Genomic DNA, 27,814 nt, shown 5'->3' on the forward strand with positions numbered 1-27,814 from the left:
TTCTCCTCCCTTTCCTCCTTACTGTATGGCTGTGAAAAATGGGGCTCCAGCAGGCTAACGTAACAGACTGCAGGGATATTCTGTTTGTCTTAGTCATATTGGCTGACATGTGTACAAAGTAGTCTGTTTCTCAAAGAAATGCCTAAGGGGCTGAACAGAAGCTACTCTTCAGACCTTGCTTGTTTGTATGATTTGAAACCCCTCGTGGTTTCAAAAGTAAAGTGGTATAAAATAGAACAAGAAAGCTATATGTTTGAAGAAAATAGGGGACGATGTCACATTGTGAAAATGATGCATATTAATTTTCAGAAGTTATATCCATGTTGAAAGTCTACCTGGGATGGTTAGTACTGAGTGTCAACTTGACTGAATTGAAGCATACAAAGTATTAATCCTGGGTGTGTCTGTGAGGTGCTGGCAAAAGAGACTAACATGAGAGTCAGTGGGCTGGGGAAGGTAGGTCCACCACTTAATCTGGTAGGCACAATAGAATCAGCTGCCAGCAAATACAAAGCAGGTAGAAAAACGTAAAAAGGAGAGATTGGCCTAGCCTCCCAGCCTACATCTTTCTCCTGTGCTACATGCTTCCTGCTACTGAACATTGGACTGAGGCAACAGTGATGGCCTCCCCTGAGCCAGCTGCCAGGCAAGATACAGTAATGCTGATTCTCCTCAGGAGCCACCCCTAACACCTCTGTTTACTTCTGGACCTATAACTAAAGTCCCAGTGGCCCCTAGAGGTGAGGTTGAGAGTGTGACACATGAGGAGCTGTGCTACACTCAAAAAGAACTGCTTGAGTTCTCTTATTTACATAAACAGAAATCTGGAGAACAGGCATGGGAATGGTATTAAAGGTGTGGGATAATGGTGGAAGGAACATAGAGTTGGATCAGGTTGAATTTACTGATTTGGGCCTACTAAGTAGGGACTCAGGGAGATAAAAAAGATTCTAATAGTTCATTAGTTTGGTTAGCTGAAATATGGTTAAAAGGCGGTAAACTGTGAGTGAGGTGGAAATGCCTAAGGTCCCTTGGTTTAATGCAGAGGAAAAGATCCAAAGCTTTAGGGAGATTGGAATGGTGGAGTGGATTAGTCCATTTAGACCTACTCATCCCAGCTGGGATGGTCCAGAAGACATATAGGTGACCAATGCCTTGCAAATTAGATTTGTGAGGGCAGCACCTGCATCTTTGAAGAGCCTTGTAATTGCTCTTCTCTGTATGTCAGATCTAACTGTGGGAACCACAGTCATCCAACTACAAAATTTAAATACAATGAAAATAATTGGATCCCAAGGAGTCAGGGGCCAAGCAGCGACGCTCAACAGTAAAAGGCAAGGTGGGCATAGCTACCTTGAAGCGGAGGTTGCGTCCCCTTGAGGAGGGACCCCACTACATTACTGACAATTTATGCAGTGAATCTTTGTCCCACCCTTAAGGAGACCTCCAGCCTTTCACCAGGGTAACTGTAGACTGGGGAAAGGGAAATGATCAGACATTTTGGAAACTATTGGACACTGGCTGTGAGCTGACATTGGTTCCAGGGGACCCAAAATATCATTGCGGTCCTCCAGTTAAAGGAGGGGCTTATTCGAAGTCAGGTAATTAATGGAGCTTTACCTCAGTCTGACTTACAGTGGGTCCAGTGGGTCTCTGAACTCATCCTGTGGTCATTTCTCCAGTGTCAGAGTGCATAATTGGCACAGACATACTTAGCAGCTGGCAGAACCCTGACACTGGCTCCCTGACTATAGGGTGAGGGCTATGATGGCGTGAAAGGCCAAATGGAAGCCATTAGAGCTGCCTCTAACTAGAAAAATAGTAAATTGAAAACATTATTTCATCCCTGGAGAGATTATAGAGATTAGTGCCACCATCAAGGACTTGGAAGATGCAGGAATGGCAATTCCCACCACATCCCCGTTCAACTCTCCATTTTGGCCTGTGCAGAAGACAGATGGATCTTGGAGAATGACAGTGGATTATCATAAGCTTAACCAAGGATGACTCCAATTGCAGCTGCTGTACCAGATGTGGTTTCATTGCTTGAGCAAATGAACACATCTCCTGGTACCTGATATGCAGCCATTAACTTGGCAAATGCATTTTTCTCCATTCCTGTCCATAAGGCCCACCAGAAGCAATTTGCCTTCAGCTGGCAAGGCCAGCAATATACCTTTACTGTCCTACCTTGGGGGTATATCCTCTCTCCAGCTTTGTGTTATAATCTTATTCAGAGAGATTTTAACTGCTTTTCACTTCCACAAGATAGCACACTAGTCCATTACGTTGATGACATTAGGCTAATTGGATCCAAAGAGCAAGAAGTAGCAAACATATTGAATTTGTTGGTAAATTTGGATGCCAAAAGATGGGATGGGAAATAAATCTGACTAAAATTCAGGAACCTTCTACCTCGGTAAAATTTCTGGGGTCCAGCAGTGTGGAGCCTGTTGAGATATTCCTTCTAAGGTAAAGGATAAGTCGCTGCATTTGGCCACTCCTACAACCAGAAAGAGGTACAACGCCTAGTAGGTCTACTTGGATTTTGGAGGCAACACATTCCTCATTTGGATGTGTTTACTCCAGCCTATTTATCAATGACCCAAAAGGCTGCTAGTTTTGAGTGGGGTCCAGAATGGGACAAGGCTCTGCCACAAGTCCAGGCTGCTGTGCCAGCTTCTCTGCCACTTAGGCCATATGACTCACCAGATTCAATGATGCTTAAGTGTTTGTGGCAGATAAGGATACTGTTTGGAGCCTTTGGCAGGCCCCCATAGGTGAATCAAGTGGAGGCCTCTTGGATTTTGGAGCAAGGCCCTGCCATCTTCTGCAGATAACTACTCTCGTTTTGAGAGAGAGCTCTTGGCCTGTTACTGGGGTTTGCTGGAAACTGAACGTTTGACTGTCAGTAAGTAACCATGAAATGTGAGCTGCCTATCATGAACTCGATGCTTTCTGATCCATCTAGCCATAAAGCGGGTTACGGGTCCAGCAGCATTCCATCATCAAATGGAAGTGGTATATACATGATCGAGTTTGAGCAGGTCTTGAAGGCACAAGTAAGTTTCATGAGGAAATGGCTCAAAAGCCCATGGTCCTCACTCCTGCCACCCTGCCTTCTCTCCCGCCAGCCTGCACCAATGGCCTCATGGGGAGTTCCCTAAGGTCTGTTGACAGAGAGAGAATACTGGGGCCTGGTTCACAGATGCCTTTGCACCATATGCAGGCACCACCCAAAAGTGACCAGTTGCAGCACTACAGCCCCTTTCTAGGACATCCCTGAAGTACAACAGTGAGGGGAGATATTCCCAGTGGGCAAAACTTCAAACAGTGCATCTGGTTGTGCACCTTGCATGAAAGGAGAAATGGCCAGATGTGCAATTATATACTGATTCTGGGCTGCAGCCAATGATTTGTCTGGATGGTCAGGAACTTGGAAGAAGCATGATTGGAAAACTGGTGACAAAGAAATCTGGGGAAGATGTATGTGGATGGACCTCTCTGAGGGGTAGAAATCCATGAAGATATTTGTACCCCATGTGAGTTCTCAGCAACGGGTGACCTCAGCAGAGGAAGATTTTAATAATCAAGTGGATAGGATGACCCATCCTGTGGACAGCACTCAGCCTCTTTCCCCAGCCACCCCTGTCATCACCCAATGAGCCCACAAGCAAAGTGGCCATGGTGGCAGGGATGGAGGTTATGCACGGGTTCAGCAACATAGACTTCCACTCACCAAGGCTGACCATGCTACGGCCTCTGCTGAGTGCCCCATTTCTCAGCAGCAGAGACCAACACTGAGCCCTCAATATGGCACCATTCCTCAGGGGGATACCTGGTGGCTGATCACCCTGAGGAATGGTGACATGTTGAGAGTTGATTATAATGGACTTCTTCCATCTCAGAAAGTGCAGAGGTTTGTCCTCATTGGAACAGACACTTACTCTGGATATAGGTTTGCTATCCAGCATTCAAGGCTTCTGCCAAGTCTACCATCCGTGAACTCAGAGAATGTCTTATCCACTGTCATGATATTCCACACAGTGTTGCCTCTGACCATCACCCCTCAAGATCCACTAGCAAAATGTTTGCTTCCTGTTCCCACAACATTACAGTTCTGCTAGTCTAGAGGTCTTAGTTCCAGAGGAAGGAATCTGCCACCAGGACACACAACACCGATCCCATTAAACTGGAAGTCAAGGTTGCCACCTGCCCACTTTGGGATCCTCCTACCTTTATGTCAATAGGCTAGGAAGGGAGTTACATTGTTGGCTGGGGTGACTGGCCCAGACTATCAAGATGAAATCAGTCTACTACTCCACAATGGAGGTGTAGAAGAGTATGCATGAAATACAGGTGATCCATGTGGGCATCTCTTAGTATTACCATGTCCTGTGATTAACATCAATGGGAAAATACAACGGCCCAATCCAGGCAGGACTACAAGTGGCCCAGACCCTTCAAGAAGGAAAGTTTGGGTCACTTCACCAGGAAAAAAAAACATGACATGTTGAGGTGCTTGCTGAAGGCAAAGGGAATACAGAACGGGTAGTAGAAGAAGATAGTCATCAAAACCACCTACGAACACATGACCAGCTGCAGAAATGGGAACTGAAATTGTCATGAGTATTTCCTCCTCCTTTTGTTAAAAACATGCTTGTGGACGTATACACTTTTACTAAGAAAATATCTTTATTTTCTTTATCATGTGACATATACTTTATTGACTTCATATCAGGATTTAAATACTGTTAACTTTATGTCATAGTATTTGGGTTGGGGATTGCTGTGTTTCCAGTTGCACAAAGGATAGTTATATTATGTTAGCTGTGATTATGACCTTATTATTGTTTTTATTTGAAGATTTCAGGAGATGTGGATGGGTTCAAGTTGACAAAGGGTGGTATTGTGATGGTTAATACTGAACGTCAACTTGATTGCACTGAAGGATACAAGACACACTTTGATCCTGGGTGTGTCTGTGACGGTGTTGTCAAGATATTAACATTTGAGTCAGTGGCCTGGAGAAGGTAGATCAGCCCTTAATCTAATGGCCACAATCTAATCAGCTACCAGTGAATATGAGGCAGGCAGAAAAACATGAAAAAGAGAGATCTAGCCTCCCTGCCTACATCTTTCTCCTGTGCTGGATTCTTCCTGCCCTTGAACATAGGACTCCAAGTTCTTCAGTTTGGGGAGTCGGACTAGCTCTCCTTGCTCTTCAGCTTGCAGATACCCCATTATGGGACCTTGTGATCATGTAAGTTAATATTTAATAAACTCCTCATGTATTTGTACATATATATCATATTAGTTCTGTCTCTCTAAAGAACCCTGACTAGCAGTTCCCAAATAAAACACTGCGTACCTGATCTGTTTCCTTCATTTATTCATTCTGAGGTTTCGTTTAGATCCACAGAATTCCTAAGCATACTTTTTGGAGATTTCTAAAAATCAAAATTTATAATACAAATCAGATTGCTAACCTCTGGGGATGAATAGCATTCCTGCTTCCATAGGTTAGGCCTCAATTTCCAACACCCCAAAAGTAGTGCTTACTATCTATCTCAGTGAAAGTTATCTTCAACACCTTTCTACTTCTGCTACTCACCTCAGTACTGAAAAGAAGAATGTAGTATTCAGCTTTTAAAGTGAATGAATCAGTTTGACATGGAATTGTATCTAAAAATTAGTTAAGTGAAGGAATATCAAAAGGGACAGAATACTTTCACTGACTCAGGTCTTTTCTTTCTATGTTGATTAAAAAACACACCCCATTTAAGCATAATTTGCATGATTAATTTTCAAGCAAATATACTTGACCACTGGAATTCTGATTCACTTTTCTTTCTTGTTTTTTTAACCTATAACTTAAGAAAATACATTTGTAGATATAATACATTATTATTCAGAGTTACCTCCCAGTGACAGATTACTAGCAATGGAAAAATAATAGATGCCTCATCAAGGAACACAGAAATTTGAAAAAAACAGGTTTAAAAATAATAAATTTCCTTTATACAACAAATACAGCATTGAAGGAATAAAACAATCAATCTAAACATCATATCTATGCACACATAATTTTTTGTACAATGGTGAGGGCAAGATTGAATTCTATTTATTCACACACACACAACACACACACACACACTCTCTCTCTCTCTCTCTCTTTCCTCTCTCTCTCTCTCTCGCTCTCTCTCACCCAGCCCTGGAATGAATCATCTCTCCAAGGAGTTCTGGTTCCTTTTAGTGACACCAGATCTTGGTGACAAAGATCTTGACATTGGTTGTGTTCACTGTTTTTAGCACTTCAAGCAGGCAGAGCTAGGAAGTATGTGCATGTTTTTACACACAAATGCAAATACATGCAATTATAATAACATATGCATAGATATATGAACAGGCATGCCTTATATGTACATATTTTAGAAACCATGAGTTTGAAATTTTCAATTATAGTTCATCCTCACATAATTCTCCATATGTCTTCCCCAATTCAATTTTGTCTGTTTCTGTTTCATGAGAACCCTGAATCTCAACAATATCAATACATTTATATATTTGCTTTAGTGTTACAGTACATATTGATTCTGAAATAGCATCAGAATAACTTCACCTACACCATTAAAAATAAATTTAATTAATTCAACCATTGTGGAAGACAGTGTGGTGATCCCTCAAAAGACCTAAAGACAGAAATACCATTCGAAACAGCAATTCCATTACTGAGTATCTACCAAATAAATAAATAAATAAATCGTTATATTATAAAGACACATGCACACATCTGTTCACTGCAACAATATTCACAATAGCAATGACATGGAATTAACATAAATGTCCATCACTGATAGACTGGATAAAGAAAATGTGGTACATACACACGATGGAATGCTATATAGCTATAAAAAAGAATGAAATTATGTCCTTTGCAGAAACATGGATGGAGCTGGAAGCCATTATCCTTAGCAAACTAACCCAGGAACAGAAACCAAATACCGTATGTTCTCACTTATAAGTGGGAGCTAAATGGTGAGAACACATGGAAACAGAGGGAAAAAACACACACTGGGGTCTCTCAGGGGTGGAGGGTGAGAGGAGGAAGAGAATCTGGAAAAATAACTAATTGGTACTAGGCCAAATACCTGGGTGATGAAATAATCTGTACAACAAAACCCTACGACACAAGTTTACCTACATAATAAACCTGAATATGTACCCCTGTACTTAAAACTCAGATAAATAAATAAATTTATTAAAAGTAGTTCAAGATTTGCTAGCAATTCCTCTATTTTTCACCATACCCATAATCTTATATATGATCAAGGACTAATTTTCAAATATTGAACTAAGTTTGCATACCTGGAACAAATGTCCTTTGTTGTGGTATCTGACACGTTTTATACATTGTTAGATTTGTTTTGATAGTTTGTTAGAGATTTTATATCTAGGCTCATAAGAGTCATTGTTCATAAGGAATAGTGTACTTTTTTGGTGTGTGCTGTTTTTATCTTTTCTTTGTTGCATTAATTGAGGTCAGGAGTTCAAGACCGGCCTGGCCAACACGGTGAAACCCTGTCTCCACTAAGAATCTAAAAATTAGCCAGGCATGATGGTGACTGCCTGAAATCCCAGCTATCAAGAGGCTGAGGTGGGAGAATCACTTGAACCCAGGAGGCAGAGTCTGCAGTGAGCAGAGATCATGCCATTGCACTCCAGCCTGGGCAACTGAGCAAAACTCCATCTCAAAAAAAAAAAAAAAAGAAAAAAGAAATAAAGAAAATAACCTCATAAGATAGCTTCTATTTTCTAGAAGATATTGTATAAAATCCACATTAATTTTTTCTTTAAAACTTTGGTCGATTCTTTAGTGAATCCTTTTGGACTGAAAATGTATTTGTCAGAGGCTATAAATTATAAATTAAATTTCCTTAGTGGCTATGGGACTATTCATTTTACCTCTTTCATCTTCATTGAGTTTGGGTAGTTTACCATTTTTGAGAAATTGGTCTTTTTTCTAAGTTGTTAAATTTATGAGCATAAAGTTGCTTGTATTATCTTTTCAACAGCTGAAGGATCAGTAATGATAGGTCTAATTGGCATGGGAGGGGAATCTCAGGTCTCTGGAGAGAAGAGGCTTCCTTGACTTCTTGCTGTATTATTTTGGCATAATTCAATTTGCTGGCTATTTTGGTGTCTCCTATAGCAGGGTCCCCAATCCCATGGCCACAGACCATTATGGTTCCTGAATTCGCCTCCTGTCAGATCAGCAACGGCATCAGATTCTCATAGGAGTGTGAACCCTTCTTTGAACTGTGCATGTGAGGGATCTAGATAGTGCACTCCTGTGAGAGTCTAATCTGCCACTGTCGCCCATCATGTCCAGATGGGACCGTCTGGTTGCAGGAAAACAAGCTCAGGGCTCTCACTGATCCTACATCATGGTGAGTTGTATACATATTACAATATAACAATATTAGAAATAAAGTACACAATAATTGTAATGCACTTGAATCATCCCAAAACTATCCCTTAACCTCTTCCATCTATGGAAAAAAATTATCTTCCCCAAAAACGGTCCCTGGTGCCAAAAAGGTTAAAGACCGCTGTCCTAGGGGCCAGGGTAGAGACTTTCCAGAAATATTACTTCTTCTGGTAAAGTCCCTCTTGCTGGCTCTGATCAGCAGTGGGGTTAGCATGCTTGGATGGAGTGGAGAGTCTCAGGCCTGACAAGAGTGTAGAGTCCTCCCTTGCCTTCCAATTCTTAGTGAGATCATTTTGCTATTGCTCTTATAGTAATACAGGATGGTTTGACCTGTGGGAGGATAAGCATAGCTGGTTTTTGTTTGCTGGTATGTTGGGGATTAAAAAACACTGGGTCTGTTTCTCCTTCTTGAGTCGAGTGGGGGACTGGGAAGCCCTGTCACTGTATTATTCATTCAGTTTTGGGTTCCCAACCTAGGTTGCATTCTTTCTACCACATTTAAACATTCTCCTGTGGTTACACTTTTACAGCTGTCCAGGTTTTATAGCTGTACTTAGTAGAGTGGGAAGAAATGGTCTATACTATTCTATTCCTTGCCTTGTCTATTTGGGATATTTCAGGATTTTTTATGGTTTTCTTCACATGGATTCAGATCAAATTTTGGTAAGTTGGGTTTCAACTATTTGTTATATTTTGTGGCTACTATTTATTACATGAATGCTACTGAGTTTTGCATCTTAACTTTATATCCTGTTGCCCTGTTGAATGATTTTATTATTGATATTCATTTTATCACTGATTCTTTATGGTTTTTCATGTACAATATCATATATTTTTCTAACAGAGTATACACAGGGAAGCCCACCAGCCAATAGGAAGAATTCCTATTAACAGGAGTCATGGGCTTTTCATGGCTCCTATGCTCTGTATTTATTCTAGTTGTCATTTGCAGTGTCTTTACAGCCCTCAGATGGAGGGTGGGCAATTGCTTTGCGTACATCTTCCCATGGGAGAGGACCGTTGTCAATGAATTCTTGTTCTGGAGGCCATATTTGTACGGAAAAATGAGGTCCCCTAGCAAGATGCTTGGGAACTGGGTGAAAGGAAGCTGACAAGAAGTGACCCAACTCATTAACTGTAGAGGTAAACTCAATTACAGAATGAAGACTCGTCATAGGAAGCTTGAACAAGGCTAGAACAGCTGTCTGTCAAGGATCCAAGCAGGCAAGGCCTACTCCCGTACATCTCCCTTATCCTCCACCTGCCCTCACGCCTTGGTTGAGTTGACAGCCAGGTTATAAGGGAGATAGAGTTGCAGTCGGCAGAATGGACTCTGAAGCAATGTCTCCAGCTTGGTAGCACACCATTTCTCTCCCAGAGGGTGACAGAAGCCAGGAAGACCAGATGTTAAGCAACTCTGGAGGTCAGAAGCCTATGTATGGCCCACACTCTGCCTGCTCTGCTGTTACTGCTGGGGTGTCTAAGTTTATTTACCCTTATCCTCTCTTCTGAGATCCTTTCTTCTGAGCTGATTTTAAGTTAATTATGGGGTACAGGCTTCTATATGATGTTTGTTTCCTCTCTCCACACCCATCATCCACTAAAAAGTAGGAAATCTTTGGTTTTCCAGAGTAGATCAGAGGATGGGTAAAGCCAGACTACAAAAAGGAACTCTTACATTTGGTGCTGTGCTATGGTCTACAGCTTCTTTCTAGGCTCATGATGAGTAAGTCCTTCCCTATCACAAGAGAGAACACACCTGGTTCCCTGTCATATGTGGGGCCCTTGTTACCAACCTCCCCTCCTGAACCTTCTGAGGTACCTCCTTCTTGTGACCAAGACATTCTCATTGATCTCCCTTTTCAACAACCCTCAAAGTAGCAAATCCTGGCATTGTGGGGTTTCTATATTCGCAAGTCTCCTTTCTTACTCATGTGCCTTGTACTGAATCCAGGATCCTTGATTGAGGATCAGAAACATACCATGTCCATGAAGTTCAGAATAATAGCAAACTGCTCTGAGATTGCATCTCATTGGAAGGAGGATACCACTTGGCAAATAAAAATATTCACCATTGAGCTAGCCAAGACTTATTCAGCCTTAATCATGCCCAGAACCTTAAGAGTTATAACTACAAATTGGGCCAATTTTATTTAAATCAATTCACCAAACTCTAGTCATGACTAATTTGCTGAATGACCAAATTCAAAGCAAACTATTCAAAAGGGGAGTTTACTAATTTATTTTTTTATTTTTAAAAGCTTCACTTATAGAAACAGTTAACTGAAAATCAACTTCATGAGTTCAAGTCAAAAACAGCTAATTTGCCAAATGACAAGTCTGCCAACATTTCAACTTAATATTGTCATCAAATATCCTGAAGGTTTATAGAAAATTATGCTGCTTGAGATGGGTTTAACAGTTTTTGATGGTTTATTGAAATATGTTACTTCCGTTACGCCTTATGTTATTTTTGGTTTTAGTTTATTCTGCTATTATATATGTTTTACTTTAGTTTTAGTTTCACTGTAGTAATTTGCCCAGACATGGACATGTGAGTTGAATGTGAATTTTGAACTTGGTCCAGACTTTAGACACTAAAGTCTTTTCAAAAATTAATATTTTCATTTAAATATGTTCAGTTGAGTCAGATAACAATTTTTATAACAAAAGCAATGGATTTTTTGCAAATTTGTTTTAAAAATGAAAACTTCCCTTATTAATGATGTTTCAGACATCCAATTATAATAAGCAGAATAATGAGCTCTCAAAGATGTCCACATTCTAATCCCCAGAACATGTGAATGTGTTAGGTTGCATAGGGAAAGAGAATTAAGGTTTCAGATGGAATTAAGGTTGCTTATCAACTGATCTAAAAATATGGAGATTATCCTGGATGATTCAGGTGGGCTTGATATAATCACAACACTCCTTAAAAGTAGAAGGGGGAGGCACATGTAAGAGAAGGAGAAAGATGGCAGGGCAGGAAGGAGTTGGTATAACAATCCTAGCTCTCACATGAAGGAAGCTTATAATAGCCAAAGAAAATGAATGGCCTCTAGAAACTGAAAAAGGTAAGGAAATCAATTCTATCCTGTATTCTCCAGAAGTAAATATAATTCTGCTGACAGCTTAAATTTAACCCAGTGAAACCAATCTTGGACTTCTAAACTACACAAATGTATGTTAATAAATTTGTTTCATTGTTGTTTTAAGCCACTAAATTAATTGTAATAGTATTGAATTTAGTTTGTCATATATATCCTATTATTTTTCAATATTTTTATATTGTATTTCTTTACAATAATTTCTATAATAAATTTGAATTTTTTGTTAGTCATGTTTCATTATATTGGCTTTTGTGTTCAGACAACAATGTAAATCCTCAGATTGAAGTGATAATCTTAAAAATTCTGATAGCTTCTGTAGTTTTATTTATTTTACTATTTAAAAATCATATGTTTCGTAATTAATTTTGGTTTAGAGAGCATGGTTTTGAACTAGAGTTACTGTGTCCCAAAGGACTAATTAGTTACTCTACAATTTCTTTCTAGATAATTTACTTCTTTACTGATTTTAAATGCAAAAATTATTAAATACCAAAACATCATGTATGCTAGGTCAATTTCTAAACTTAAGTTTCTGTTTTATTTCATTTTCTCTTTTCACTCACTATTAACAACGTTTTTATAACTGCACATTTAAACTGTATTTTAATACTGTCACATAGTGCAACAAATCTGTTCTTTACAAATGAATATCAAGTTTTCCCCATTGTTTTAATATGATCTTTCTATTTTTAACTTTTTAAATTTTATTCATTGCAGTATTTTTATCAAAGCATAACTGAACATCTTCAGAGGGTTTATATGGCACTTTGATACATGCATATAATGTGTGATTATCAAATCAGGGTAATTAGAATATCCATCACCTCAAACATTAATCATTTCCCTATGTTGGAAACATTTAAATCTTCATTTCTAGCTATTTTGAAATATACAATTAATTTTTGCTAACTATGCTGTGTTACAAACAGCAGAAGATATTCTATCTAACTGTATTTTTGTATCCATTAAGCAACTTCTCTTCACCCTCTCCAGCCTTCCCACCTTCTGGTAAAATATTAATATTATTAGATCTGCAAATACTAGTACATATAAAGGAATAGATAAACTGCCATATAATAAGAGCAGGAGACTTCTGTATTCCATTTTAACAATGGACACATTATTCACCAAGAAAATTAATAAGAAAACATTGGACATGAACTACAATTTAGATTAAATGGCCATAACACACTTAAACAGAATGAATATTATATATTCAATAGCAGCAGAATACACATTCTTCTCAAGCACACATGAAACCCTTTACAAGACATATCATATGTTTAGGCACAACAGAAGCCTTAACACATTTTAAAAGAGTGAAATAATATCAAGTATTTTTCATTAGTACATAATATAAAACTAGAAATCAAGAAGAGGATAAACATCAGAAAATTCACAAATATATGGAAATTCAACAATATGTTTTGAAACCAGTGGTTTAAAAAGAAAATAAAAGGGATATTAAAAATATCTTGAGACAAACAAAATGAATATAGAAGATACCAAAATGTATGTAATTAAAAATGTACTAAGAAGACAAATGTTTATAGCAAAAAAAAAAAAAAAAAGCCTATGGCAAAAAAGAAAAAGTGGCCCAAATGAAAAAATATAAAATTACACTTTGAAGAACTGGGAAAAAAATAACAAATTAGGCCTAGAGTTAGAAAAAAAAAAAAAAAAAGAGAGAGAGAGAAAAAAATAAGACTCAGAGCAGATTTAAATAAAATAAAGACAAAAAATGGTAAAGTGCAACAAAACAAAACAAAAAAGAGTTACTGTTTTGAAAAGATAAACAAATTTATAAACTTAGCCTAATAAAAGAGTAGACTTAAATAAAATAGAAATAAAAATGAGACCTAGAAATAGAAATGAGACATTACTACTGATACTACGGAAATACAGAGAACATAAGAGGCATGAACAAGGAAACACCAACAAATTCAATAAGCTAGGAGAAATGAAGAAATTCCTAGATACATCAACCTACCAGAACTAACCTGCATTCTAGACCAAATGGACCTAGCAGACATTTATAGAGCATTTCATAAAATAGCTGCAGAATATACATGCTTCTCAACTGCACATGGAACATTCTCTAGACTAGATAATACATCAAGCCACATAACAAGTCTTAACAGATTTAACAACATTGAAATTGTGTAGTGTCTTTTATTATATAAAACTATAAATCAACAAGAGGAGGAACTTTGGAAAGTTCACTAATACACAGAAACTGAACAAAATGCTTCTGAACAACCAATGGGTAAATGAGGAAATCAAAAGGCAAATTAAAAAAAAAAATTGGGAGAAATGAAAAAAAAGTATAGCATATCAAAATCTTTGGCATATAGTAAAAGCAGTTCTAAAAATTCAATTTATGCCATAAACACCTGCATCAAAAAAGTAAAACCTCAAATAAACAACCTAACATTGCACCACAAGTAAATAGAAAAATAATAACAAATTTCATTGAAAATTATTAAAAGAAAAGAAATAATAAAGATCAGGGCAGAAATAAGCAAAATAGAGACAAAAAAATTACAAAAGATCAATGAAACAAATAACTGTTTTTTTAAAAAATAGACAAAATAGCTTAGAAACAAAAGACAAGACTCAAATAAATAAAATAAAAGCTTAAAAAAGACCTTACACAACTGACGCCACAGAAATATGAAGGATCATAAAATAATGTTATAAACTATTATAAGTCAACTAATTGGAAAACCTAGAGGAAATAAACAAAGTATTAAACATACGCAACCTACCATAGCTGTATTACTTAAAAAATTGAAAATCTGAACACAGCAATAGTGAATAAGAACATTGAATCAGTAATAAAAAATCTCCCATCAAAAAAGAATATCAAGATCAAATGTTCAATGCTAAATCCTACCAAACATTTAAGGAAAACATTGATAACAATTATTCTCAAACAATTACAAACTGGAATGGAAAAAAATTATTGTAAACTCATTTTACAAGACCAGTATTACTCTGATATCTCCTACAAAGCTATAGTCAACCAAACAACAACTTACTGACACAAAAACAAACACATAGACCAATGGAGCAGAACAGAGAGCCCAGCAACAAATACATGTATTTATAGCCAATTGATTTTTGACAGGATGTCAATAACACACAATGGGAAAAGGGAAGTCTCTTCAACAAATGTTGCTAAGGAAACTAGATATCCATTTGCAAAAGAATCAAGTTAGAGCCTAATCTTACACTGTAAGCAAAAACTTATTCAAAATGGATTATATTCGCCAAGGTAAAAGTTAAAACCGTAAAACTACACAAAGAAAACATAGGAGAAAAGCTCCATGACACTGGTCTTGGCAATGACTTTTTTGGATTTGACCCTAAAATTTTACACAGACAACAAAAACAAAAATAAATGTGATTACATCAAGCTACAGAGCTTGTAAACAGCAGAGAAAACAATCAGCAGTGAAAAGACAACCTACAAAATGGAAAAAAGTATTTTAAGATCATGTATCTGATAAGGGGTTAAAACTGAAAATATTTAAGAAACTCAACTCAGTAGCAATAAAAAAACAAACAAACAAACAAATAACTCAGTTAAAAAATGGTCCAAGGATCTGAATAAATATCACTCAAAACTAGTCATACATGTGGCCCACAGATATATGAAAAACTGTTTGACATTATTAAGCATCAAGGGGAATGGAAATTAAAACCACAATGATACCACCTTCACATCTGTTAGAATGGCTGTTATCAAGAATATGAAAGATAAGGTAAAGATATGGTAAAAAGGGATCTCTTGCACACTATTTTTATAAATATAAAATTAGTACAGTCAATATGGAGGTTCCTCAAAAAATTAAAAATAAAACTACTATATTATTCTGCTATCATACTACTGAGTGTGCATAAAAGGAAATGGAATCACTAAGTCAAAAACATATCTACACTTCTGTATTCACTGCAGTATTATTCAAAATAGACAAGATACAGAATCAACCTAAGAATCCACACAGATGAATGGATAAGAAAATATGGTATATGTACATAATAGAATATCATTCAGCCATTAAAGGATCCTGTCATTTGCAACAGAATGGATGAACCTGGAGAGCATTACGTTAAGTGAGAAAAGCCAAGCACATAGAGACAAATAGTGCATGACTTCACTTGTATGTGGAGTGTAAAAAAGTCAAATTCATAGAAAAAGAGAGTAACATGTTGATTGCTAGAGGCTAGGAGAGTAGTGGTGCTGTGGTGGGGAGGCAGGTGGGGAGATATTTGGCAAAAGATGAAAAATTCCAATTGGACAGAAGGAATGAATTAAAGAAATATATTGTAGAACACGGTGACTATGAAAAATGTGGAAAAAAGCCACTAAATGTATATAAAAGCATTTGTTCTTCAGTGCCCTCCCCAGCCATAAACTTGTAAACTTGCATACTAAGTGTCTATTGTAAATATGTCCCTATAAAGAGACACAAAGTGTGTAGGGGTGTGTGTGTGTGTCTGTGTGTGTTCAGGGAATAAGAGATTGAGAAATGGGCAAAGAAAATTTAAAAATGGGGAAAAAAAGATCTAGAGATCAAGCAGCAGGTACCTTGTATAACTGTGCCATTGAAGAAACTACCCCAAATTCCCTTTTTACAATACAGTAAATTTTATTTAATAAAAGTTTGGGGGAGGGACAGTGGGGGGTGGGGAGTTGGGGAGAGATAGCATGGGAAGAAATGCCAGATATAGGTGAAGGGGAAGAAGGCAGCAAATCACACTGCCATGTGTGTACCTATGCATCTGTCTTGCATGTTCTTTAAATGTACCCCAAAACCTAAAATACAATAAAAATAAATAAATAAAAAGAACACGTGGACACAGGGATGAGAACATCACACACCAGGGCCTGTCTCGGGGTGGAGGACTAGGGGAGGGATAGCATTAGGAGAAATACCTAATGTACATGACGGGGTGATAGATGCAGCAAACCACCATGGCATGTGTATACCAATGTAACAAATCTGCACATTCTGCACATGTGCCCCAGAACTTAAAGTATAATAATCAAAATAAATGAATAAAATAAAATAAATAAAAATAAAAATAAAAGTTTGATGAATCACCAACCAAAAATTTTAATACATAAGAAAAGAGAGAATTTCTTGTCAGCAAACCTGTAGGTTTGCATTAAAAAAAGAGTTATTCAGGAACAAGAAAAAGGTCCTGGGCAAAATGGGCAGAAGTGGAAAAACAATTAAAAAATCAATATAAGGGCACATGCAAAGGAATACAGACTGATTAAACAATAAAAGTTATAAGTGGTGGGGTTTGAGACATGCATTTAATTAAAATAAATTATAAACATAATACAAAGAAGGGACTAAAGTAGTGTTTTAAAAGCACAGTATCTCTAGAAAGTGGTACAACAAATCATTTCTACTTAACTGTAATAAGTCAAAAATGCAAAAACACTCAAAACGGTATAGAAAAGCATGACTCTCAGCTCATAGACGGAAATGTGGAATAAAATAAAGTAAAATAAAACAGGGAGAAGTAAGAAAGGAACATAGATGAGCCAAGTAACAATACCATATACATAAAACAAACACAATATGTCTGAAATTAAGTTAAATGCATATAAACTGGTGAAATTAAAGTACTAAGACTGATTTTGTTAAAAAACAAAACTGTATTACACTTACATATTTGGCTCAAGTATTTCAGCTTTTTTGTTTCACCAAATACCTCCTCTCGGCCCATTTACAAATACATTTAATTCCAGGTTATTCTGATTCATTGTCCAGTCATCACATCTTAAATTGTACTATATATTTTAATGCACTTATTCAAAGTAATAAAACAATGTTTTATCATCGTGGAAATGAGTAAGTTATTTTACCTGTAAAAAATATTACTAAAGCAAGACAAATTATGTCAACTGGCTCAACAGCAAACACTCTTTAAAGGCAAATGATTTAATGCCTATTTGGCCATGTGATTACAACTACATATCATTTCTGCCCTTTACTTCCTCTCATATTGACAGTTTGATATACTTAATTAATATTTAGTAATACTATGCTTATAGTAAACATGAAATAAGCATTTAGATTGCTGTCTGGAATCTTTAAAAAGCTGTTAAAATGATCTGATATTTACCCAGGTAACCTTACTTTAAGATAAACAAATAGAAGAAAGAAATATATGGTAAACATAAAAATGTGTGGTTGAATTCTAATGAACATTTCAAAATATGAGGCTATTCAGGAAGAGAGATAGAGACTGTTAGGGTCACAGGAAGGCAAGCCCAGAGACCCCCCTCCTAATTCTCCCCTGCTAAGCCAAACTTAAAACAAAAACAGTCTCAAGCTTTGTAAACAGGGCACCTAGGTTCCAGGATGTGGTCGCACCCAGCTCTCGAACCCAGGATGGTGACCCAATTAAGCAGAATGTTAGCACCTAAGAACCAAGATGCACTTTTCCTTAGAACAGCACCCGGCTACCTGCAAACTCCCTATATAACCCCCATAGTCTATAAGCCAGGTTGCTGCCTTAACTGCACGTGGTGAGGCAGCCAGCCTGGCAAGTTGAAATAAACTTGCCAAACCTGACCCTGGGTCTGCCTCTCATCCTTCTGGTCAACCTCACAGAGACAATGATATTTTATTATGAGTACATCACGCAAATGAGCTGCATTTGTGTTTGAGTATGCATAAACGCCAAAAGGATGTAGAGAACAGGTTTTCTAACAATACAGAAAGAAATTTAGCTGAAGGGTTTATGTGTTACATTAAGCAAATGAAACAAAATTGTATTCCATAGTTTATTTGCGAGATCCTCCAATCCTGTAGAGTAGAGGACTAAATGAACTACAAACTTTGCTTTAAACTTCATCTTGGAATTCATTTCCTACCACTTTTCCTCTTATTAAACTGAACTGTTGGTCCTAAATCTGCCTGTATACGTGGTGAACTATAACCTAACTTAATGTATAAACAACCTGCAACTTAACTTCAGAGTATATAACAAGTAGCAAAGTCTCAGCAAATCATAGCAGCCTCATTAATCTTCAGTAAACTATAGGCCAAAACCTGGCAAAACATTCAAATAAGGCAAACATAGAAACTATAGTCAATCAGGTTATTTCTGCATGTCATTTCCATTTCTCTGGCTGTAAATGTTGCCTGCACACCTTCTGGGATGAAGCTCTCTGCACTGCTTTTGGTCCTGAATGTTATCTGGTTCATAAATCTTTATTATTTTCTCTGCTCAATTAAACTGTTAAATTTAACTTGTCTAAGGTTTTTCTTTTAACATTGTCTAAGTTTATATTGGGAGATCTCCCGAGCAGATGTAATTGCTTTTATAACAATGTCCATTCATTTATTCTTTAAATCTCCCACCAGGATTTGCATTGTCTCATTATTCAGGTTTCCTACTCCATGAAGACATTTTGTTGGGATACCTTTTGGTATTCATAGAAAAATGTTGACACACAAAGACCAAGTGATTGTACATCATAATTAGTATTAGTTCAGTGTTTTTAAAAACTGTTCCTCTGGGACACATTTTAATGTAGCTAATAGCAAAGCAGTTCAAGATGCTCTTCCGTGGGGCGCCTTGTCATTGAGTCAGGAACCATGCTTTTCTTTGATCTTAAGTATAAATAAACCATTACTTCAGCAAGTATGAAAGAATTACTTTGATAGCAAACTGGTAAGGGTTACTGTACTTTTAGTTTTTTCCAGTGATTTAATACAGGTCACCATTTGAACATGGCAATACTCTGCAAAAAACTACAGTGAGTATTTATGGACATATTGTCTAATTCTTAAGTTTACCATAAAATAATGGCCTGAATAGAGATATTTTTGAGTCAGGTAACATATTTAATTCCTTTTTAGTCATAGCATAAAAAAAAATCCATCCATGGATTGTAGTTTAATTCAAAACAGGAGATTTTATGCTATGAATGTATCAAAACATTGATGATGCATATATTTATATTGCCTGCCTGCCTTTCAAAATTTTTCCTTTCATATCAAATATGCAAAAGTTGGAGTTTAAAAGAAAGTCAACTAAATTTAGGTTAATATACTTTACCAAGTTATGGGAATACTTAACATGTATGAGAAATTGTTTTAGAATATCTCCTTTCTTTAATTAGCATAAAGAGTTAGCTAAATGGTTTAAGAATTAGCTTGCAAAACTTCTCATTGTATCAGAATGTTCTAAGCTGCTTAAAACACCTCTCAAAAATAGAGCTATACAAGGATTTTATTTATTCATTTGGTGTTCATAGGCTACCTATTATAAGAATCTGTGACAGACTCTGTAAAAAGGTGAGTGTACATTCAGAGTTGAATTTAAAAAAATGATCTCTTTGAAAACTTAGAAAACAATGTAAATTTGAAAAATTATGTCTTCCCAAACATAGAGAATAAAATGCTTTCAGACAGGAATTGCACTGGCCTCAGATGTCCTAGGGTGACCAGTTTTCCCAGTTTGCCTAAGACTGAGAGGTCTCCTAGGATATGGGCCTTTCAGTGGCAAAGCCTGGACAATACCTGGCTAACTAAGCAGTTGATTATCCTTTGTAGGACAGGATCATGATTTGTATGCAGGTATTGACTCTCCTTAATCTCCACCACATTTTATCTTTTTACCATTTATTATACTTCCTGTACACTGACCTTCCTTTCCTGTCTCTCTTTCAAAATTAAGAAATGACTACTTTCACTTCTTTTCCAGTACTTCAACTGTGAAGCTAAGCCAAAGAGAATGTAACATTCTCCTTAATGCTTGAACTAGAATCACCTCTGACTTAGAGCTGAAGAGAATGTAATATTCTCCTTGAACAATGCTTGAATTAGAATCACCTCTGGCTTAGCCCTACCTAATAGAAACTTGCCTAGAATGAAATTGTCTGACAGAAATCATTCAGGAATATGAGAGTACTGAGTAATTTGTATCACTCTGTTCCCATAGAACACAGTGGCTGCTGCGGTAAGTTCTTAGCACTTTGCCTTATAAAACATAGGCCCTTTAAACGTGTGCCAATACTGTTTATTATGACAATGAAGATGAAAATATTTCAAAACGGAGATGATGATATTGATGTAATTGATACAGAAGAATAAACTGTGCTCTTGGAGTTGACATAAATATAACATTGGCTTAAAAAACTCCATGAGTGAATTTTGTCATTAGACTCCCTGGATTCAGATTTCCATGTGGCCAGTGTCTGTGTGACAATGAGCGCATTTGATAATTACCAAATTTCACCAACTACCTCATATGTAAAACAGTGACATAAATATTATTAATTCTTAAATGTATTCTCATGATTAAACAAAATAGCATGGTAAATGGCACATAAAGCATCAATGTGAACTCTTAGTAAATGTTTGCTGTTCTAGAGTAAGTAAACATAATGTGACCTCAATTCACTCCTTCCAGGAAACGGTTGTCAATGTTTATTTGGCAGTGCAATGCATCCTGCCAAAAAAAAATGGTTTAAGTTTTTTCTGTAGGTAGTTTTGTATTTTGTACCACTTTTATCTTATTCCGACAATTAATTATTATAAATAAATCCTATTGTTGAACTTAAATTGATAATTTTCTACAAACCAATGGGTGCTTGTAAACACTGCCTCAGTTTAAGATGGACAAATAATGTCTCCCTCTGAATTCATCCTATATGACGCCTTCAGGGCTGGCTTTCTAATCACATACTACTTCCTCTCTCAGAAATCTAAAATTTCTCCCTTATTGACTACTTAATAACAAAATAATTCCTTATCTTTGAATATAATAATCTCAAGTAGTCCTATCTTTTCTTATTTTTATTTTTATTTCATTAAGACAGGGTCTGGCTCTATCACCCAGGCAGTAGTACAGTGGCACAATCTCAGCTCACAGCAACCTCCACCTCCCAGGCTCCGGCAATTCTCCTGCCTCAGCATCCTGAGTACCCAGGATTTCAGGCCAGCTAATTTGAAATTATCTGTAGAAACAGGGTCTTGATATGCTGCCCAGGCTGATCTCAAACTCCTGGCCTCAAGTGATCCTCCCACCTTGGCCTCCCAAAATGCTGGAACTATAAGTGTGAACCACACACCAGGCTAGTTTTATTGGAAATCACCTTCTCTTTCTTTTTCCCTTTCCATTCACATTCCTCAAAACCTGTTTACTTTTGGAGACAATACCACATTCGTGTGGACTAAAAGCAGAGTTATTGATGAGAATAAAAATGCTCCCAGATAAGAAAAGATATGCAGGAGACAGAAGAACAGTATAAATGGTAAATATAAAGGAATATTGACTGAGCAATAAAAATCAAGGGCGCTAGGGTTTCAGATATCACACTCATGTTTTTAGTTAGCCTTTCCATTACTTTATCCAAGACAAAATTAAGTGTGCTATGTTACTATATACAATTGTTTTATATTTCTAGTAATTTTTTCATGGTCTCAAAGCATATTAGTTTATTGTTCATTGTTTTATCACTGATGCTGAAATAACTGAAAATGTATATTACATTTGCTACATCATCATAATCTAATAGCATAACAATTAGCATAAAATGTGACTTTTACATATTTATTGAATAAAGTCATCTTTATAATAATTATTATAGAATTGAATTATACTTTATTGTCCTACTCCATTGAATTATACTTTATTGTCCTACTCCAATCTGGCTATTCTTTAATTATTATAATATTTATGCAATCTTTTCAAATATTTCTGGAAATTTCTTCCATTAAATAGTAAAAAGTTGCCTCATTATTAATGACTGAATACTCATATACTAAAACATGATTTTTCAAAATTATATAGTTGGACCTCTAAATAATATTTTTTACCTTTGATTGGTGGATCAGTAAGTCCCCAGAATAGGGTTAAAGATTCACATTCATTATTTAATCCTCAAAGAATCTTTGTGAGTTTACTACTGTTATCCCCATTGGTTAAATGCGGATGAACAGGTTTGAAGAATGTATGTTAAAAATGCAAGGTCACAGGCAGGGTTAAGATTAGGCCATATGCATTACCATGATTCAAACTAAATTTCACTGATTTTTCTTGTCTACAGATTTTGATCAATAGAAAATCTAAGCTAGATTAAACATAATTACTAAAGCTAAACTGATCATTTCAGAGGAGATGACCAGAGAGGGACATGACCAGGAGCAAATGGCTTTTGATTTCCACAAATACAAGTAGACTTTCCATTTCTGGAGAAATACACTTTCCTGCTGATGCAGGCAGGCCCTCTTCTTCTGGCTACTGTGGCTTTTCTGGAACCTACAGTAGCATCAAGTCAGACTAATATCAGTTGCAGAATTTCAAGAGAAGCTATTGACCACTGTTTGGACACCTATGTGTAGAAGACAGTATATCTCCACCTAAGCCAATGGTGGACATCCTGTACAAGTTTTTCAGTCAGTAGATACCCCCTCCTCACAGTGAACTTGTCATAGTATCATTCCAGGTTCAGCATCCTTCACATACAATAACCAGCCAAACCAAGGAACCAGCACTGAGAACGAAGTCAAACAAACCAATGTCATAACTCCAGTGAAGGAGATGAGGGTATTACAAGAAGATAAGAGAAACAGAATCCTCAGGTTCCTTCACCTTTTTCTTAACTTAGAGATGGTGGAACAGGGGTGTACTTTTCTATCTCCTACAAACTTTAAGAATTTTGTGAAATTTGCCTTTGTGTACTTGAGACTGCAATCTCCTTCTCCATATCCTGCTTTAGGAAAATTGATCAGTAACAGTTACATGGATAAATAACATTGATAAATTGCAGTACTTATTATTAATAAGTAACAGTTTTCCAAGAAGAAAAAAAAAAAGCTTTTTTCTTCAACAATGAAAGCTGAGTTTATATTTGAGTGCCTGTTTTTAGTGATTAAGACCACATAGGCTGAAAGGGGTTTGTTATCTTATAAATTTACCTCAAGAAGCTTTGATATCAGATCTATGATTAAGATGAAATGACCAGACCACATCCTCTTAATATTTGAAAACATATTCAACATACAGTATTTTTTAAATAGGTTAATATCACTTCAGTATCAGATCTTTCAAATATTCTAACATTTGATTTCAAGAATCAACTATCTTGTCTATATTTACCTCTTCAAAATCATCTCAAATTCAAAATAAAAAATTCATATTCTTTCAGATCTCTCTTATAGTTTTTAGTTGTTGTGTACATTTGCCATATTATTTGGTGTTTTGTCTGAAGGTATATAGCAGAGAGGTTAATAGCAAATTATTTGGAGTCAGATGATCTTGATGTTAATCCTGGCTTTTCCACTTATGAGACATATAATCTACCTACTATTATTTTAACTCCCATGCATTCTTTGCTTATCAACTATATAAAGATAAAAATATTAAAGACTCAATGTGCTTGTGAGGACAAAATTATATCACCTCTGCAGAGGACCTAACATAGAGCCTGTAACATGCCAAAGACCCAAATAATGGTGGCTGTAACATTCCTTCAGTATGGGTAAATTAATACTAAAGCTAGACATTCTGAAATAGATTATGGATTAAACAAAAGCTCTATTTTTTCCTCTAAATAGTTAAAGATGAATATGTCAGTAGCTAAAATTTATTTAACAAATTATTGAGTGTACAAGGCCTGAGAAAGCAAAACAGACTAAATTTGTGGACCCACATTCAAAAATTGTTTTTATTTATGTCTCTGTTTAGATATCAGAGGTACAGTATGATCTCTGAAAACTTAAAGAACATTTATAAACATAAATTTATGAATAAATTCACAACTACTTTGAATACTTTCACTAGATTCGTCCAATCATAATAGTTCTAAAAGCCATCAATTCATGTAACTGTCTGTGCATAAAAATGTACCAAAATAAATAAGCATAAAAGAAAACCGACAGCAACCAGGTGCAGTGGCTCACGCCTGTAATCCCTGCAGTTTGGGAGGCCAAGACAGGAGGATCTCTTGAGACTGGGAGTTTGAGACCAGCCTGGGCAAGAGATGAGGATCTCTTTTAGAAAAGATAGTAAAAGAAAACAGAAAATGTAATGCTATAGAAGTTTTCAGGGGAAATAACATAGGACACAAATTTCTCTTGTGTCCTAGCAATTATTTTCCAGAAAACTTTCCAGTTGCCATTTATCCTTGAGTATGCTTTAGAAACAGTGGCTCCATCTGTCTAACATCTAATATTTATATCAATTTATTCAATTTTTAGAAATAATAAATTTAAATCTCATGGAGCTTAAATGGCAAGTTTATAGCTATAATGAAATTAAGACACAACCCTACATTTTATATTTTTAAATCCAATTACCTTGACATTATATAACAATAAATAGCTGGTTCAGTCAATTTTGGCAATGTGCTTCTCAAACTGATGAAAAACTACTAGCACAGACATTTGGTTAAATTGTTTAGTATTTGGATTAGATACACTAGTCAATGTTCCCATTAATATATAGCCTCAAAATATAGGTTGGGCATTTTTCATCTGAAATATCCCCACTATAATTAGCCCTGTCAGCTTGTATTATTTCAAGTATCTTCACTCGCATATATCTCAAGGACATTTAAATGTACCATGGAATTAACTAAATTAGTGAGATATGCAATAATTTGTATTATAGTTCCATTAAATATATATGTATATCCAGAATATGCACACATGTGCGTGTGTGTGTATGTATGTATGTATGTATTAAGACAAGTTTCAAGTGAATATATCAAAATATTTAAAGGTATTTTTAAAATATTTTTCTTCTCAACCACTGGCTTCAGTTTATCTGAGTCATCCATGGAGGAACATACATTAGAGAATGGGATTTGTCTGGAAAACAGAGGATATTGCCTGGAATACAGATCTCCATCATCGGGGAATTCATCCTGCAAAATTGTGTCCAATGGAGAATTAAGTCCCTAGATACACACACCTCTCATGTTATCTCCTAATAATAACACACAGATTATTTCAATTTTCGGTTGTTCACTCTGTGCAATTACTGCCATTCAATCACCCAAGCAGGATGAATCACAGTATTGTAACTGAGTTCATTATTCTGGGCTTCACCAAAAAGCCTGAACTCCAGGGAATTATCTTCCTCATTTTTCTCATCATCTATCTCGTGGCTTTTCTTGGCAACATGCTCATCATCACCGCCATAATCTATAACAACACCTTGCATACGCCCATGTATATTTTCCTTCTCACACTGGCTATTGTGGACAACATCTGCACAACAAGCATCATACCAAAGATGCTAGGGACCATGCTAAAATCAGAAAACACCATTTCATATGCAGGCTGCATGTCACAGCTCTTCTTCTTCATATGGTCTCTGGGAGCTGAGATGGTTCTCTTCACCACCATGGCCTATGACCGCTATGTAGCCATTTGTTTCCCTCTTCATTATAGTACTATTATGAGCCACCATATGTGTGTAGCCTTGCTCAGCATGGTCATGGCTATTGCAGTCACCAATTCTTGGGTGCACACAGCTCTCATCATGAGGTTGACTTTCTATGGGCCAAACACCATTGACCACTTCTTCTGTGAGATACCCCCATTGCTAGCTTTGTACTGCAGCCCTGTAAGAATCAATGAGGTGATGGCATATGTCGCTGACATTACCCTGGCCATAGAGGACTTTATTCTTACCTGCATCTCCTATGGTTTTATCATTGCTGCTATTCTCCGTATCCGCACATTAGAAGGCAAGAGGAAGGCCTTCTCAACATGCTCATCCCATCTCATAGTTGTGTCTCTTTACTATTCTCCTGTGATCTACACCTATATCCGTCCTGCTTCCAGCTATATATTTGAAAGAGACAAGGTGGTAGCTGCACTCTATACTCTTGTGACTCCCACATTAAACCCAACAGTGTACAGCTTCCAGAATAGGGAGATGCAGACAGGGATTAGGAAGGTGTTTGCATTTCTGAAACACTAGTAGTTTTGATGTGGGACATCACCTATCTACTCTAGAACCATTTTCTAGAGCATCTCAGATTTTACTGATCTTTCATAGTTACCTCCATTCCAAATTTCCCCTCTTATTCCTGCCTTCTTCCTAGCAGTCTCATTATCTCCAAAATTCTGTACTCTTATGTGAAGAATATTCATAAAGCAATATATGCAATACACTCACATAAATATATATAATGTATATCCCAACATTTTCCAAAAATGTGTACATAACTTCTAATATTTATATATGCATATACACAAATATTTGCCTATAAGGGCATGAGCACATCATACATGCAAATATCACAAAACATTTTATGTATTTTGTGCTGTTTATTTGTTGTTATGTGAATGTGAGAGGAAGAAAAGTAGTGTGTGTGATAAATTTTCCCTTCCTGAATAGGCTGGGTTAATTTGCTTGGAGCATTGTAATAATGAGGCATCTACTCTGGGATTCAACCTCATTAAGTTATTTAGATTTCATTGGAGAAATTGTCGCACATATATATCATGGAATATTATGCAGTCATAAAAAAATGAGTTCATATCCTTTGTGGGGACATGGATGAAGCTGGAAACCATCATTCTCAGCAAACTAACACAGGAACAGAAAACCAAACAGCCAAGTTCTCACTCATAAGTGGGAGCTGAACAATGAGAACATATGAGCACAGGAAGGGGAACATCGCACACCAGGGCCTGTCGGGGGGTGGGGGGATAGGGGAGGGATAGCATTAGGAGAGATACCTAACGTAGATTATGGGTTGATGGGTGCAGCAGACCACCATGGCACATGTATACCTATATAACAAACCTGCATATTCTGCACATAGGTATACATATGCCATGGTGGTCTGCTGTACCCATCAACCTGTCATCTACATTAGGTATTTCTTACAGATATATGTATATATATAATATTTTATTATATGATATATATAACATAAACTGCAATATAAGCAAATATGTCACTTTCTGCATATTTTTTTTACTTAATATAATCTAGAGATAACTTCATAATGGTCTTACATACAAATGTGCACTCACACACATATGTACCTATATGTACAGATATACATACATGCACATGTGCATACATATATTACACATTCCACAATACTTGTAATTTTTTGACTCTTTGGAATTTATTGAGACTTATTTTTAGGGTGAAATAAATGGTCAATTTTTAAGTTGTTTTCTATGTGCTGGTAATAGTCTCCACTCTC

General features: G+C 36.4%; 1 protein-coding gene across 1 annotated transcript; it reads left to right on the forward strand.

The window, feature by feature from the left end:
- The first annotated feature begins 23,964 nt into the window (after nt 1-23,964).
- On the forward strand, nt 23,965-27,147 carry LOC116525927 (olfactory receptor 13G1). Its single transcript, XM_032242065.1, has one exon. The coding sequence runs from the start codon at nt 25,648-25,650 to the stop codon at nt 26,569-26,571; it is 924 nt and encodes a 307-aa protein (XP_032097956.1). The 5' UTR covers nt 23,965-25,647; the 3' UTR covers nt 26,572-27,147.
- Nucleotides 27,148-27,814: the final 667 nt, after the last annotated feature.

The sequence above is a fragment of the Sapajus apella genome, unplaced genomic scaffold (assembly GCF_009761245.1).
Source record: "Sapajus apella isolate SASKATOON/1434 unplaced genomic scaffold, GSC_monkey_1.0 scaffold49, whole genome shotgun sequence".
Taxonomy (NCBI): Eukaryota; Metazoa; Chordata; class Mammalia; order Primates; family Cebidae; genus Sapajus; species Sapajus apella.

Excerpts from the sequence above, each read along its gene's own strand:
- LOC116525927 (XM_032242065.1), top strand. The coding sequence starts at position 25,648 with ATGAATCACAGTATTGTAACTGAGTTCATTATTCTGGGCTTCACCAAA.